This window comes from Aplysia californica, unplaced genomic scaffold (genome assembly GCF_000002075.1).
Source record: "Aplysia californica isolate F4 #8 unplaced genomic scaffold, AplCal3.0 scaffold00201, whole genome shotgun sequence".
NCBI classification, from domain to species: domain Eukaryota; kingdom Metazoa; phylum Mollusca; class Gastropoda; order Aplysiida; family Aplysiidae; genus Aplysia; species Aplysia californica.
Genome location: NW_004797471.1, coordinates 74,518 through 89,228, shown reverse-complemented (window position 1 = coordinate 89,228; position 14,711 = coordinate 74,518). Strand labels below are relative to the sequence as shown.

At 40.3% G+C, this 14,711-nt stretch overlaps 1 protein-coding gene across 3 annotated transcripts; it reads right to left on the bottom strand.

Annotated features, from left to right (window-relative positions):
• On the bottom strand, positions 1-8,862 carry LOC101861439 (haloacid dehalogenase-like hydrolase domain-containing protein 3). Of its 3 annotated transcripts, none has more exons than XM_005099047.3 (6): positions 8,700-8,862; positions 6,028-6,129; positions 5,183-5,327; positions 3,638-3,867; positions 1,994-2,161; positions 1-493 (listed from the first exon to the last, which is right to left on the bottom strand). In XM_005099047.3, exons 3-6 carry the CDS (start codon positions 5,316-5,318, stop codon positions 278-280), a joined length of 750 nt encoding a protein of 249 aa, XP_005099104.1. In that variant the 5' UTR covers positions 5,319-5,327; positions 6,028-6,129; positions 8,700-8,862; the 3' UTR covers positions 1-277. The 3 variants fall into 3 exon arrangements, with proteins under 3 accessions (XP_005099104.1, XP_005099107.1, XP_005099105.1); XM_005099050.3 differs by lacking the exon at positions 8,700-8,862 and adding an exon at positions 8,390-8,618; XM_005099048.3 differs by lacking the exon at positions 6,028-6,129.
• Between the last annotated feature and the right edge of the window lie 5,849 nt (positions 8,863-14,711).

Genomic DNA, 14,711 nt, shown 5'->3' with positions numbered 1-14,711 from the left:
TTTTCTCGCTATTTTTACCTCTGAAACCGGGCTACCCCCACTTTCTGCAATTGCAAATACAATTTTATTTATATTCAAGATAGCTGAGTATTCTTAAAATTAAAATTATGGCAAATGAACAAGCTTTAAGATTATACCATAAACTCCTTATGCCCAAAAATTGACAAGTTCCAATTCCACGGCTTCATGACACATATTCACTTATGTCAAAGCACAAAAACAGATGTGCACAATCAAAGAAAACTGTCCCCACTTCTCAATCTTCAACAAAATCATATCAAACAGGGTCTGCCTTCCTCTCCCCCAGCTGTGGTCGTATCTTGTCGACAAACTCCTGCACAGTCTTCACCACCAGGGACTGGTCAAGGAAGTCGTTCTTCACTCCTTCAGAGGCCAGCAGATAAGCGTTCATGCCTACATTTTTAGCACCAATGAAATCTTTCTCGATGTTGTCCCCAAAGTGTACTGCTTCATGGGGTTCACATCTTCCATCCTGAAAGGGAAATAAGTTGCAAATAATAATATATAACTGTAAATGTCTTACGCACTTACTAAACACCCCATCCATTGATAGTGAGCTCAGATGACCTTATGCAGCTGCATGCACTGTAAAACTCTTGACTCTACTAAACTAAATATCCGATCAATAAAGTTTAGATCATTTAAGACACTGATTTCTTCCAACCTGTCTGTTAGGGCCATTTCGGGAAGAAAGGGATACAACATTCCAGAAGACAGATGGAGATATTTGATTTAAACAAAAATTCCCCAAACATCTTTTGTATGAAACTTCAAAGAGCCTACTACTACTATCTAATATCACAGATTCTGGTCAGTTGTAAGTACTGATTTTGCAGCCATGAGTCAGCACTATGCGGATCCAATGTGGATGACAATGTTTACGAACCAAATTCTTCTCTTTCCAGAAACATCCTAGACAGATGGGTGACTAACTGTAGTTTTTCATATAAAACCTCATAAAAACATTTACCTAAAATAAAAAGAGTTAACCCCCAAGAGAAGCTCCTAAAGAACAAGGAAGATGCTGCACATTGGATTGACTTCTTTTCAGTCTTTATCGTTTCTATCGAACATCCTGCTTTGTTCAGATTCCTGTGAACATAATTGAGTCAATAAGACTGACAGTTATTGGTCATAGCCTAAACGATGCTCTATGTTTGTTTGCTTGTGTGATTGTTTGTTTGTTTTTGTTGGGGTTTTTTGTATGGGTAAAAAGAAGCACATCAAGATAATAATGGTTATTAAGAGTAAGAGAAAGTTCAAACATACAGACAATAACAACAGAGGGAAAAAAAAGAAGAGCTTACCAGTGGCGCCCCTTTACTACTCGCAAAAAGCTTGTGGTAGAGTTCAAGTCTATTACAAGCGAGTACGCTGTGACAACATTTCGTAAAGGAAAAGGTGAGGATAACAGAAGTGTGGGGAAAAAAAAAAGAATAGACATGGTGTCAGCCAACAACCTGCATATCCTTCAAAACAGCTCACAGCTCAGTTATAATCATCCCTAAAATATTTGAAGCATGCTGACAAAATGAGTTACTTCTCAGATTTGAGCCCTATATATAGAAATCGCTACATCATGCTTAGGTGAAGCTTTTTCAATTTATAAGTATGAAATAATAAAGACATGTTATAGTTAAAGAATACGGTATCCATACAAACTCTACAAATTTGACCCTAGTGTCGATTTTTGACCAAAATCTCCATTTGTGGCCTGCGAGAAGTAACTCATTTTGTCAGCACGCCTCACATAATACAATAGGTAGTTGCTCTCTCTCTCTCTTTCTCTCTCTCTCTCTCTCTCCTTCTCTCTCTCTCTCTCCCTCCATCTCTACCCCTACCCCCTCCCCTCTCTCCATCTCTCTCTGGTCTCTCGGTCTTTTTATTCTTTTACGCCCTTCTCTCCCTCACACACACATACACAACCAGTGAGGAGAGCCCACCCATCATTGTTCCTTCAATAAACACTTACCTCCAAAGCCTGATGGAAAATAATACTGTTTGGTTTCTCATATCCAATGATGTAAGATGGGAGAATAAAGTCGAAAAACTGCCGTAACTTCAACACCATCAACACTTTATACAGACGGTGGTCCCAGTTAGAAATCACTCCAAGTTTGACTGGATACTGACTTAAGTCCTGGACGAGAAGAATAAACAAGGCTCTTTCAAGCAATAATATTGTACAAGATATATATTATATATGCATATATCTATCTCAAATATTTTCCATCCTCAAATAAATTTCACTGAAAGTAGAGCAGTGAATTCTGTTCACCATGAGGTATCTTCAGCATACAATAAAACATTAGTAAGCAAAGGAATCAACATCACCTGCTCGCCTGGATACAAATAAGTTATTTGAAAGGGAGAACACTGGGACCCATAAGAAAGAGGGAAGAAGAGAGGAAGAAAGAAGACTTTAGTTTAGTTTTAGTAGAGGTTTTACGGCGCTCGCAACAGCATAAGGTCATATGAGCGCCAGAAGATTAGAGGTGTTACAAGAGAGTAACAAACATAAAAAAGAAGAAGGGGAGATAAGGACGATAGATGTTTGATAGGAAAGAAGAAGCAAACCACACCAGAGCACCCGTCAACCACCCACACAGTAGACTTTGCTTAAACAAGAAATTCCTGTTACCCCGAAAGGAATTTCAAAATCGCACGGGGCGGGGGTTCTTTTGAATTTATTCTGTGCACTGGCAACTTCCTTTTACAGAGAATTTCTTTGGTCCCATGAAGTTCATGTTATCAGCGTTTTACTGTACTCAAATAAATAACACTAATTTACATCTCGGCATAGATGTTCAAGTTTACGTATACTATTCCACCATTGAAAGGGTCACATCTGATGCAAGCATGCAGTGTATCTATTCTAAACTGCTCCACTATAGTTCTTAAACTCAAGCGGGGATAACGACTGTTTCTTTAATAGAGGTGTTACGACTGCCTGCTTAAAACACGAAGGCACTGTTTCTGAAAGAAGTGAATCACTAATAATAGCTGTTACAACATCAATAACAACGTCAAGATGGTCGACTAATAAAGATGTCGGGATAGGGTCAAGGCAGCAAGACTTCAGAGGTGATATGCAATCAATCCCTACGCAACTTGGGAAAAAGAGATTTTGAAAAGTAATGTATTGGAATCTTACACTGACCGATCGATATGTTTGCCACAAATGCATATTAAGTTGAACTGTGGGTTGAAAAGACAACAGATTGCTTTAATCTCACATGCTGTAGCACATGAAAGGCAACACACAAGTACAGTACAGCTGTTCCCGTATTCAATCCAGACATTGGGGATTGCCTTGTCAGTGAGACAATTTCCTGGGCCTTAGGCATATTGTGGTAGGATGGCCAGTTCCTTTCCACACCGCCTTTACTTTCCCAACTCGAAGTCAGGTACCTATTCATTACTGCTGGGTAAGCAGGGGTGGGGGGCGAAAAAAATCCATGTCCGAGCCGAGGCTCGAACCCGCGCTTCGGGGATGAGCGCACTAACTGCTCCGCCACCACACCATCTAACCCACAAGTAAGAGAATAATGAAAAAACCTGAAAGGGTGAGACTGCATTATTCAAATCCCCAGCACTTATCAGGGCGGTCTGTTACCTCCAAAGCGGCGACAGCTCCAGGTAAAAGATCCCAGGCCATGGGTTTGGTGAAGTGAAAGTACAGGTCAAAGGAGATCTTGTCCAGCATCTCCTCTGGGATCTTCGAGTCAACAAAGCGGAAGCAGTCCTTGACCAGTAGTGACCACCAGATGTTGGCCGGCATGCCGTCCATCACACCAAAATTGGGGTATTTCTTGGTGTAGCTTTTATATTCTTTGAGGAAGATTCCTGGAAAATGTAGCATAGTATGGGAATTTCAACAACTTATTAGTATGGTAGTTATATACTGGTAACACGCAAACAAAATCATGCCTTGCAATAAAACAAATCCAAATTATTTGACAAAAATGTGGAGAAAACTAGCAGGAAATCTTGCTTTTTTCATACTTTTTTCTGGGTAGACCATCCAATGTTTGTAGGGTGCAGGATTGGGAAAATTAAATTAAAACATAATTCTAGAAGTCTAAAACCTTAAGAAGTAGGATTTTTTAAAGTGCTATTGAAGTATGAATTCTCTGTGAAGTTTATTGCCTAAATGAATGATGTTTTAAAAGAAGAAGAAAGTAGTTTTGAAATTTCTCACCAAAAAATGTTGGAAAATCAAGGGTAAAATTACATGTGGTGAAGGGAAATCAAATTGAACTCTATAGGGAGAGATGCCTTGACAAAACAGAGAGTAACAAATGTCTCGTCATAATGGCAAAAAGGGACAAAATATAATTAAGCTGAGTATATATGTTATTTCATAAGGCTTAATTTGGATAATAACCATATATTCAAACTGGTACTATAATACTGATATTTGGCGATCATTTGACCCCCTGCCTCTTTCAAGGTGCTATCTAAAAATCAGGGGGGTCAAACCATACTGAGAATGGCTTCTGATCGAGAGTTTGAGGCAAACCTTGCAGGATATTATAACATTTTTCAAATTAAAGAAGATAAAAGTTATGGTGTGTATTACAAACTGACATGAATAAGGGGAATCTAAGGTTTAAAAAATGTGTCACCTGTTGTAACATATAGAGAGGTAGTAGCCAATTCTGTATCATACTCTTTAACATGGGCAGCATAATTCTTTTCTGTAGTTTGTCTCATTTAGTCATTGTGAGTAGTGTTACACAACACAAAAGGTGAAGATTCATTGTCAACATTGGGTTTGAGATTTTAAAGAGAGGCAAAAATGATTTCAAATTGCTATGGCAGGCAGTGTGCTATCATAAATTTAAGAAACAGAAAATCACGAAGACAAAATGTAAATCCTTTAGCACTGCATCAAAGACAGCTCGTTGTGACAAACAACTGAAAAAGAAAAAAAAGAAATTCTCCACACCAACCCTTACAATTCACTTACAAGTGACTAAAAACTGTATAATGTCTGGCTAAAATAGACCTCTGATATTCATAAATATCACAGTTCTATGGCAATTCAGAAAGTCTGATGAGTTCCTTTTCATCCCCTCCATTCCTTCCTTCTTCTTCTCTCCCCACCCCACCCCCCCTCCCTCCCCCAGAAAAAAAGGTGTGCATGAATAAATCTTACCTGTTAAAAGAGTTTCATCAATATCAACCCCATATTTCCTCGCCACATAGGCATACTGCCGGCCAGGAGACCCTGCCACTCTGATCAAGGTGTTTGTCACATCCACAGTCACCAGCTTGAGCAACTGACGAGCCATTTCGACAACCTGCCATGAACAAAAAAAATAAAGATTTAAGAACATAGCCTACACAGTAACTGCAAAAACAGCGTCAAGTTTTGAGTTCACTTTTTACAATTACTATTCTCACTTTTAAGTATAAAGTCATCTGTAAGCTTGAAAAGTAGATTTGTTTAGTTGCAACATTTACAAAACTTCAACAGACAACATAAGAGTTCTCTGCTAACAATCCCTGCAACCCTCACAACATTTTACATGATTGTTGTGGCCTATTGTGATATTTCTTATAGCTAGTTATTCATTTCCACAATCCATCATATTATAAGAGTAGCAGTGTACAAACAAATATTCACTTCAAGCAACAGCTGCTGTGCCCTGATCTCAATATATATCAAGCAAAAATTAATTTGTGTCAGGATATATAATTTACAAAAACCATAGTCAAAACAATAAGTACAGAGCCTTTATTTTACTTTTAATCACATAAAACAAGAGTAGTTTAGAGCTTTGAATGGATAACACTGAACAATATTTTAACCTTTTTAAATTATTACAGAATAAGTTATATTTCAATTATTCAGTGTAAACACTACCAAGCCCTGAAGTGTACTCTTGTACTACCACATGATGCAATGGTATCTGTTGACTCATTTCCAGTAGTTACACCAAAACACTAAGCTGAAGAAGATTTTCTTCTTACTCTGTAGTCTTTTCACTTCATTTTTACCTGTGAGAAAAATCCTTTATCAGTTTAAATTGAAATTTCCAAAGACTGCAGAATCTGTTGAGGTTAGTGCAGGCGAAAATCCATTTCTGCTGATCTCTATGCCTAAAGAGATGGGAATAGACACCTGAGTGAGCGGCCGAGCCTAATTCCATTGTCATTAAGTTGGTATGAAATTCAATATGACAATATAGAGGGCCTATATAATGGACCTGAAACTAATACAGAGTGCACACTGCTGATCATTTCATCTGAATCGAGTGTGGGTCAGCCGGATTTCCCCTCACAGGTGAGGCGAAAGCTGTCATTCTGGCACAATTGGGCTAAACTCGAATGTGACTTTAAAAATTGAACGCATTTGTTTTTCAAGGTAGGGATTCAATTCAATTTTATTGGCACCAGAATGGTAGCTTTCGTCCCTCCGTGAAAGAAAATCTGGTTTGCCCTAACTCAATCCAATTTGTACTGTCTGGGTGTTCTGAAAAATATTATAAAAAACTGAAATAGAAAAGGGCAAAGATCTGGGACAAGGAATTTAAGTATATAGGCTTATATGAACTGCCATTATTATAATAGAATAGAGCACATCTAATTTATCAATTTAAGATTTTGGGAGGAGTTCCGCAGAGGGGCGGCACGTACCGCGACATGGTCCACTGAGCTAATATACAAGGGTTAGGGTTACGGTGTACCTGCTCAATCCAATCTTTTGTGTTCTGTTGGTCGGCCGGAAGCGGAACTCCGTCAAAGACAGGTTAAAGTAAAGTTTTAGTTCGCTATCCTATCTTCACTTCTTTCAATTTTTTAAGATCTTTCGTTAAAATGTTGATGCGTTTTTACGCATTCATTGACACAAATCAGATGATTTTTAAAATTAGGCTTTTTAAAAATTAGGAGGTGGGTTTTGACCCTGCCATCACGGCCAACCCAGCCTGAGAAGAATATATATATACAAGATCTTGCTGTAAGACTGACAACATGCATGATGAAAATTCTCCAAACATGGAAATCAAACTCACAGACCTTCTCACTACGTGTGAGAGTGAAGGTGAAGTGCCTCACTGCTACACCACAGATGCTAGTAGGGTCTACTCACTTTTAACCCTTCCAGCCCCAGCCATTTTCGTGCACACACCCTAACCCCAGTCCCAGCCAATATGCAGTATTTCAGTTAAGAGACCTGATGAAAATTTTTTTAAATGATGTCGTATCTTTGTAGGCCTACGAGGTTTAGATAATAACATCAATGTTTAAAGTTAAATTCACTAGAAACAAATATTTTATAGGGTTGCTAACTGCGAAAAATGCACAAAAGTTTTGTACCCTTGGGACCGTGGGAAGTACAAACGCTGTTGAAAATAATTACAATATAACATACATGGGGCTGGAACCCTGGAAGGTTATTTATTCTAAGTGTACAGTAGTGCCTTGTTAGTCTTAAAACAAGAACTCTAACGCAAAGGTTCACAAGGTCTAGATCTAGATGTTATAGATCTAGAATCTAGCAGTAGATCGCACATGCGGCTAAACGTAGAACGACGCACCTGCCTGATTGGCAGCTAATTTTAGTAATGTGATGTCATCACATCCTGAGATACCCACAGACTATTTTTAGAAGGCCATGGAGATATTAAAGATCGTGTAGAAAATCTTTGGGGATTATATCGCGTGGAACAACATGTTGAGTCAGTGGCTTGACGACGTATATATCCGTATCGATGTGTTTCGCACGGTAAAAGGTAAAATTTCAAACTTGCGGCTAACGGTAGATTGTCAGCAATGCTCTACGGATAGGTTTCAAGGTTTCTGGTATGTTAATAGCATATTTTCGGAATTCCGGTGGTGATGCTTGAAATTGAAACACGGTAAACGTAAAGACGTAAAGACAATATAAACGCGTGAAAATTGCTGTAAAGATACGGAAGAACCCTCCCCCCCCCCCCCCTCCATCGGGCCCAATAAAAAAAGCACAGAACAAGAAGGCAGCAGCATCATCGGAGCACTGCAACATAATATCACATAACTGGTATTCCTAGAAAGACATTGCACCAAAGCACTGTGCCACCAAAGGATTTTCGGTGACATGCAGTTGGTTACATAAAAGTAGTCGCATGAGCGGAGGGGTATCGGTCTGAGTTCACACAAGATGGCAGCCTTACCTAAAAATAGCTTACGTCGTTCTAGATATCTAGGTTTAGTCGCATGGATCACTAGATTCTAAATGTAGAAAAAGACTTTCATCTAGATCTATATCTAGATCCAGATTCTAGACTATATCTAGATTCTAGATCTAGATATAGATCTAAGATCTAACATCTATATCATGAATCATGTTACAACACAAAAAAAAGATGTGCAGGCCTACTATTTTAGTCACTGATTCACTGACTATCGTTAAAAATTGAATAAGTCCAGGCCCTGGGATAGATACTCCAAGTCAGGCAAAAAGAAACGCAAGCAGCAATTTATAAGCCTTTGCCTTATAATTTGACTTTGGCCCACAGAATTCTACACTCACAGAATTCTACACTTAGTGTAGAATTCTGTGCTTTGGCCCTTCTTTGCCAAAAAACCCCGCCCCAAACTGTGCAAGTGATTGACGGGAGGAGGGGCGGGGGGTCGGTTTCCCAAGAAAAAACGCCACCAGATTTGGGAGTTAGTTGCACTAGGCCTACCTTCAAAATTCCCAGGGAAAAGTCAAGGGGTTACAGCCATCAAGGGCGAGCGTCCGGGATGAGTATTTTTGTTTGGCCTGTGGGCAGCCAGCCAGCAGTAGACCCACAAATTTCCGAAGGAGGCTTGTACAATGTTCAATGGGCAATGGGATAATAGATAGATCTACTAGATGTAGTTTCCTGAAGCAGAAGAACTCGCAAACAATTTTGTGCTTGGTGAACAGCTGCTGGTGACAACAACAGTAGATCTTCTAGATTTCTATAGGCCTATTAATTATTATTATACGTTCTCCTTATTTAAAGAAAAGACTTTTTTATATAGTCTTAAATCAGTCCATTAAAAAGATTTAGAATACTTCAAAACAAACTGATGAACGACACTATTTTCAGTTTAGAGTTGTTAATTTTAAGCTTAGTTCATTTATTATAATAGACTGATCGGGAGCGGGAGGGGGGGGGGGGTTCTAAATGCATACTTTAGATGTTCTTTTCGAAACAGAAAATGGAAGAAAATACCAATACTTTTCAAACTTTCTTTTTTAAAGAGATCTTGAGTCGATGGTTTTGAAAGAAAAATATTGATTTAATGCAGAAGAAATCTTTAAATGTACAAATGCGTATTCAGCTTTTAAGAAGTACACGTTCCTACTGCTATTGATAATTTTATTTCAAACTTCAAAATAGCACAGTTGGTAAGGAATTCAAACTGAATTTATAGTGAATGGCTGACGGGTTGTTTGAAAAATGATGGTAGGCCTAGGTGACTCCGTGGTCTTCGAAAGGTATCGTCAGGGTTTGCTTGTGATAGATCTAGTAAAACGGCTAGATTCTACAAACAGAAACTCCCCACTTATCACAATTAATTATATTATACATAATATCTTATTTATGCATGTGCGCGCGTGCGCGCATGCGTGCGTGCGTGAGTGCGTGCGTGAGTGTGTGCGTGAGTGTGTGTGTGTGTGTGTGTGTGTGTGTGTGTGTGTGTGTGTGTGTGTGTGTGTTTAATATCTACCAAAAAATAGGACAACGGTACCCATGTGTGGGCCTATGGCCTATGTCTTGATCTGTCTGTGAGTCTGTCCTTGCGTGTCCGTCTGTCAATCTGTCTGTCCCTTCTTCTTATCCAAGGCACTCATCGAGCATGAGTTTGTTTTGTGTAAAAATGTAAAACAGTTCGGAATATTTTTTAAAGAGAATGCACGTTTATGTGTGCACATGTACGAGCACATGCGTTTATAATACAATTTAGTATTGTATGCAGGTGCGTGCACATGTGTGCATGCTATGTTCGTCGTTTTCCTTTCTTGTTTCTCTAATTCAAAGATGCATCAGTCTGGGCCAATTGTACAGTATATGCGCCATACATGAAAAAATCTCTTCCTAAATTAGTCTCTGTAATCACCAGATTTAGATAGGCCTTAAGAACTGCGTGCTTTTTGTGTGTATTTTTGGAATTTAAAATTTTTTTCTTCAAATTGTTACTGTCAATAGCAGCAAATTTTTTCAACTGCACACCTCTTATTTTGAAAATAAAAAGACTGTTTTTGATATTCCTTCAAGCACTTTTTTATTCAGCCAATGTGAACTAATGAAACTATTTTTCAAGTAAACTATACATTATTTGCGCGAGGGTGTGGTGGCGGAGCGGTTAGTGCGCTCGTCTCCGAAGCGGAAAGTCCGGGTTTGAGCCTCAGTTCGGACATTGATTTTTCCCGCCCCCTCCTCCACACCCAGCAATGGGTACCTCTCTCTCTCTCTCTCTCTCTCTCTCTCTCTCTCTCTCTCTCTCTCTCTCTCTCTCTCCCTTAATAAAGTCCCATATTAATAAATTATATTAATCTGCCAACAACACTACGGCATTTTCCTCTGTCCTACTCTCTCATTGTTACCACGGAATGACCGTCAGAGTTTAATGATACTCAAAAGCCTGTATTATTTTTAAGTAAAACAATTGAAATCTAGACTAGCATTGTATAGAATTTGAATATGGACTGAGTTGGGCAAAGAATCAATAGCTTGTCCGTTGGGTTGAATTTCTTTTGTTTTTTGTTTTTTTAATTAATTAATTAATTTATTTATTTATTTATTTATTTATCTATCTATTTTATTTATTTTATTTGGGCGGGGGGGGGGGGGTAAAAATCTCTCCATATAGGCTCTATTTTTACTGTGCAGCAGGATCAATTGTGTATGAATAAATAGCTAGAGTACTTGCCTTTTTAAAAAAGCATCAAAACAATATATTTAAAATTATTAAAGAGAGTATCAGCCATATTATATCCTTCAGCACAGCCATTTTACGCATTTCTGCAGTTTCAGTGTGAGTTGAGGAACAGATTTCAACCCTTGGCGGGTCTTGGGGAGGAGCGCATGGAGGTGGAGATGCACTGGACCAAGGTCAAAGAAGTCTTTACTTCAACATATCAAGAAATACTCGGGGAGAAGAAATTGGAGCACATTGAATGGATTAGCCAACGGTCATTGCATTTGATTAGCACTAGAAGACAATTGAAGGCAGAGACAAATGCAAGTAGAACAAGGGGATCAAAAGCGTACGTAGGCCTATTGGTGCAGTACAGGACAGCAGCTAAAGATGTAAAGAGATCACTGGGAAAAGACAAGGGGGAATTCATGAACAGGCTTGCAGTGAGGGCAGGGGAGGCAACAGCAGGAGGGAACATGCGAATCCTCAGTGGCGGTGGGTGGACCAAAATTTGGGTGGGGCTTAGGTTGCTTCCAGTTCTTTACCACCAAATAGCAAGCAATAAGAATTAAACAGTGATGATTTTTCTATAGTCACGGTGAGCCACGGCAGTTTGAGAACCAGGCAAACGAGAAGAGTTGCCTTTGTTTTCCATCTCTTTGTTCTTAGTTAAATTCTTGTTGATGGTGGGGACGAAGCCGATTCACCTCAGAATTCCCTCTAATTAGTTTTCGTGTGATGAAAAGGTTGCCAAGTAGTTCGACCTGATTTTAACTGCTACATCTCAGCGGCACAAACACAAACATGCACATACAACACTTCAAACATAATACTTCTATGAGCTGGATTAGGCCGTGTAGTCGAAAAAGTTGAACGCACCCAACAAAGAACCAATGGGTATCTGTGTCAGTGGGTGAAAGTATGTCGTAAACGTTCACCCCATTGTCAGGGCTAAGAGAGCGTGAGCCCTCGGTACAGTGTTATTTTTCCCCAGTCTTTTTACAAGAAGAGTTTCATTAAAGACAGGCCGTGGGGAAACGGCTCATCTTTGCTGAGCCCTAAAGACTTTTGATTGGCTGCTGGATTACTATAGTTGTAAGCGGTGACAACAGTAATTGGATAAGCGAGCAAGGCGTCAAGTTGATCACTCTGAGTTCATTGCGTGCGGTCATAACGGTTTCAACTGCTTATTTCATTATGGTGAAACTTTCATTTACTTTGGGATAGAGTTGGGGGTGGTGGGTGGGGAGGGGGTAGGGGCTCAAGCCCGTGAGCCCTTCACTACCCACCGCCACTGCGAATCCTTTACCAGACTACAAAAACTTTTTCTGGAAAATATAGGAAACCAGAAGTAACATTATTGGGAAGGAAGCTTACTCAGGACGATGGGTAGAGCATTTCAACAGTCTTTTGAATAGACCACCACCAAGTAACCCGCCAAACACCCTGCCAGCAGGAAATGAGCTACCCATCTGCTGTGATGTCCCATCGAAACAAGAGATTGGATGCCATTAAGAAGCTGAACAACGGTAGAACCGCCGGTCCTAATCAGATTCCACCTGAGGCCCTAAAAACGATGCCAATATGACGGCAGACCTCCTTCTCTCATTGCTTACCAGGATCTGGAATGAGAGCAAGTTCCCAAAGGATTGGAAAGAAGGATACCTTGTGGAACTACCTAAAAAGGGTGATCTCAGCAACTGCAGCAACTACCGAGGAATCACTCTTCTCTCAATACCAGGAAAGGTCATTCAACAGAATAGTTCTGGAGAAAATCAAGTCTGCAACGGATCCAAGACTTCGGGATGAACAGGCTGGTTTTCGGAAAAATCGGTCAACCACGGACCAGATTGCTACCCCGAGGATCATAGTGGAACAGTCCCTGGAGTGAAACTCCCAGTTGGTCGTCAACTTTCTTGACTAAGAGAAGGCATTTGACTTTGACAGCATAGACCGAGCAACACTGTGGAAGATACTGAGACATCACGGAATCCTACAGAAGTAGGTTAACCTCATCGGGAGTATGTACGAAGGGACAAATTGCAGGGTTATACAAAGTCATGATGCATCAAGACCGATGTGAGACAGGGATGTTTACTATCACCTTTCCTCTTTATCTTGGCAATCAACAGACTGATGAAGGAAACCCCCAGAGGACACAGAAACGGCTTACAGTGGACCCCATGGACACAGCTGGACGATCGGGACTTTGCAGATGACTTGGCGCTTCTGTCACACTCTCAGGAACAGATGCAAGCAAGGACAGCAATTTTAAACAGTTTATTAGAGTCTGTTGGATTGAGGATCCACCCCGGAAAGTCAAAAGTCCTAAGGATGGATGCACTACGAAAGGAGCAGGTCACAGTACAAGGAAATGCACTAGAAGACGTCGAATCCTTCTGCTATCTTGGGAGTATAATTGGCAGAGATGGAGGAATAGGCGCTGAAATAAAGTCCAGCATTGGAAAGGCACAGACTGCATTTATTTCTTTGAACAGAATTTGGATGACCAGGGATATCTCACTACTAACAAAGCTTAGAATTTTCAACTTAAATGTGAAGTCAGTCTTGTTGTATGGATGTGAGACGTGGATCCAGGTTTTCTTAAACAAGTGTCTGAGGAAGCTACTGAGGATCAAATGGACAGACATGATCACCAACGAGGAAATACAGTGGAGTCCACTTATAACGAGTCCTGAAACAACGAGAAGTTTGTTATAAAGACACTAATCTAAAACCCCGTTTTTTTCTAATTCTTTATCTTTGCAAATAAAATACTGCTATTGGGCAATCAGACAAACACGCTAGTCGGTTATAACGGAAAATCGCTGCTGCAGTGCACAGCGTACAGACCAATTAAACATGTAATAAAACCTTTCCAGTTGAGAAAGTTGTTGGTGATCCAGCAAAACAAACAATGGGAGAGCCCACGCGAACCAGCAACGAAGGCCGGAGTGAAAGAGTGGGGAGGGTGTGGCATGCGCAGACAATCAGAACGCATGACTTGATTGGCCAGCCCAGCCTCTCACTTCTCTGGTGCGGGATGGAGAGGTCACAATGCTGTGATAGATGGAGTGAATGTGTGACGTGTGTAAGTAGACGCAACGCACCACGGGGTGTGGTGGGGAGGGGGACAACACAGCGGGCCAGTTACCTTAGAGCCAGAGCTCATTCTCTCTGATCGCCAAAGCTGAGCTGTCAACATTGTTAGCGGTAGAGAAAGAAACCTGATTCCATTTTTGATCAAGTAAGACCTAGAGATCATGTTGAACAAATCATCATCAGGGTAAATACAAAAAGGAATAAACAGAACGCCAAACTCATATATTAGACCTACTTTACTATTTCCCTTAAATTTATTACTGAATCCCTTGTAACGAGAATCCTGCAATAACGGACATTTCGCACCGGTCCCCTCCCTCTCGTTATAACAGGATTCCACTGTATTAAGAAGAACGAGACAGAGCCCAGTCAGAGATGAGGTGGGAAGAAGACGTTGGCGATGGACTGGACACACTTTCAGAAAGCCAAGCAGCTGCATAACAAGGAAAATGTTAGATAGGAACCCACAGGGTAAAAGATCAAGGGGAAGACCACGTGAAACCAGGAGAAAAGTCATGGAAATGGATGTACAGAAAAGTGGGAAGACGTGGAATGACATCAGGCGATAGGGAAAGGTGGAAAGTGTTTGTTCGTGGCCTATATCCTAACCCAGGGTGAGAAAGGCAATGATGATGATGATGATAATGATGCAGTTTCAGTCTCTCTCCCCGCCCCCCTCTCTCTCTCTCTCTCTCTCTCTCTCT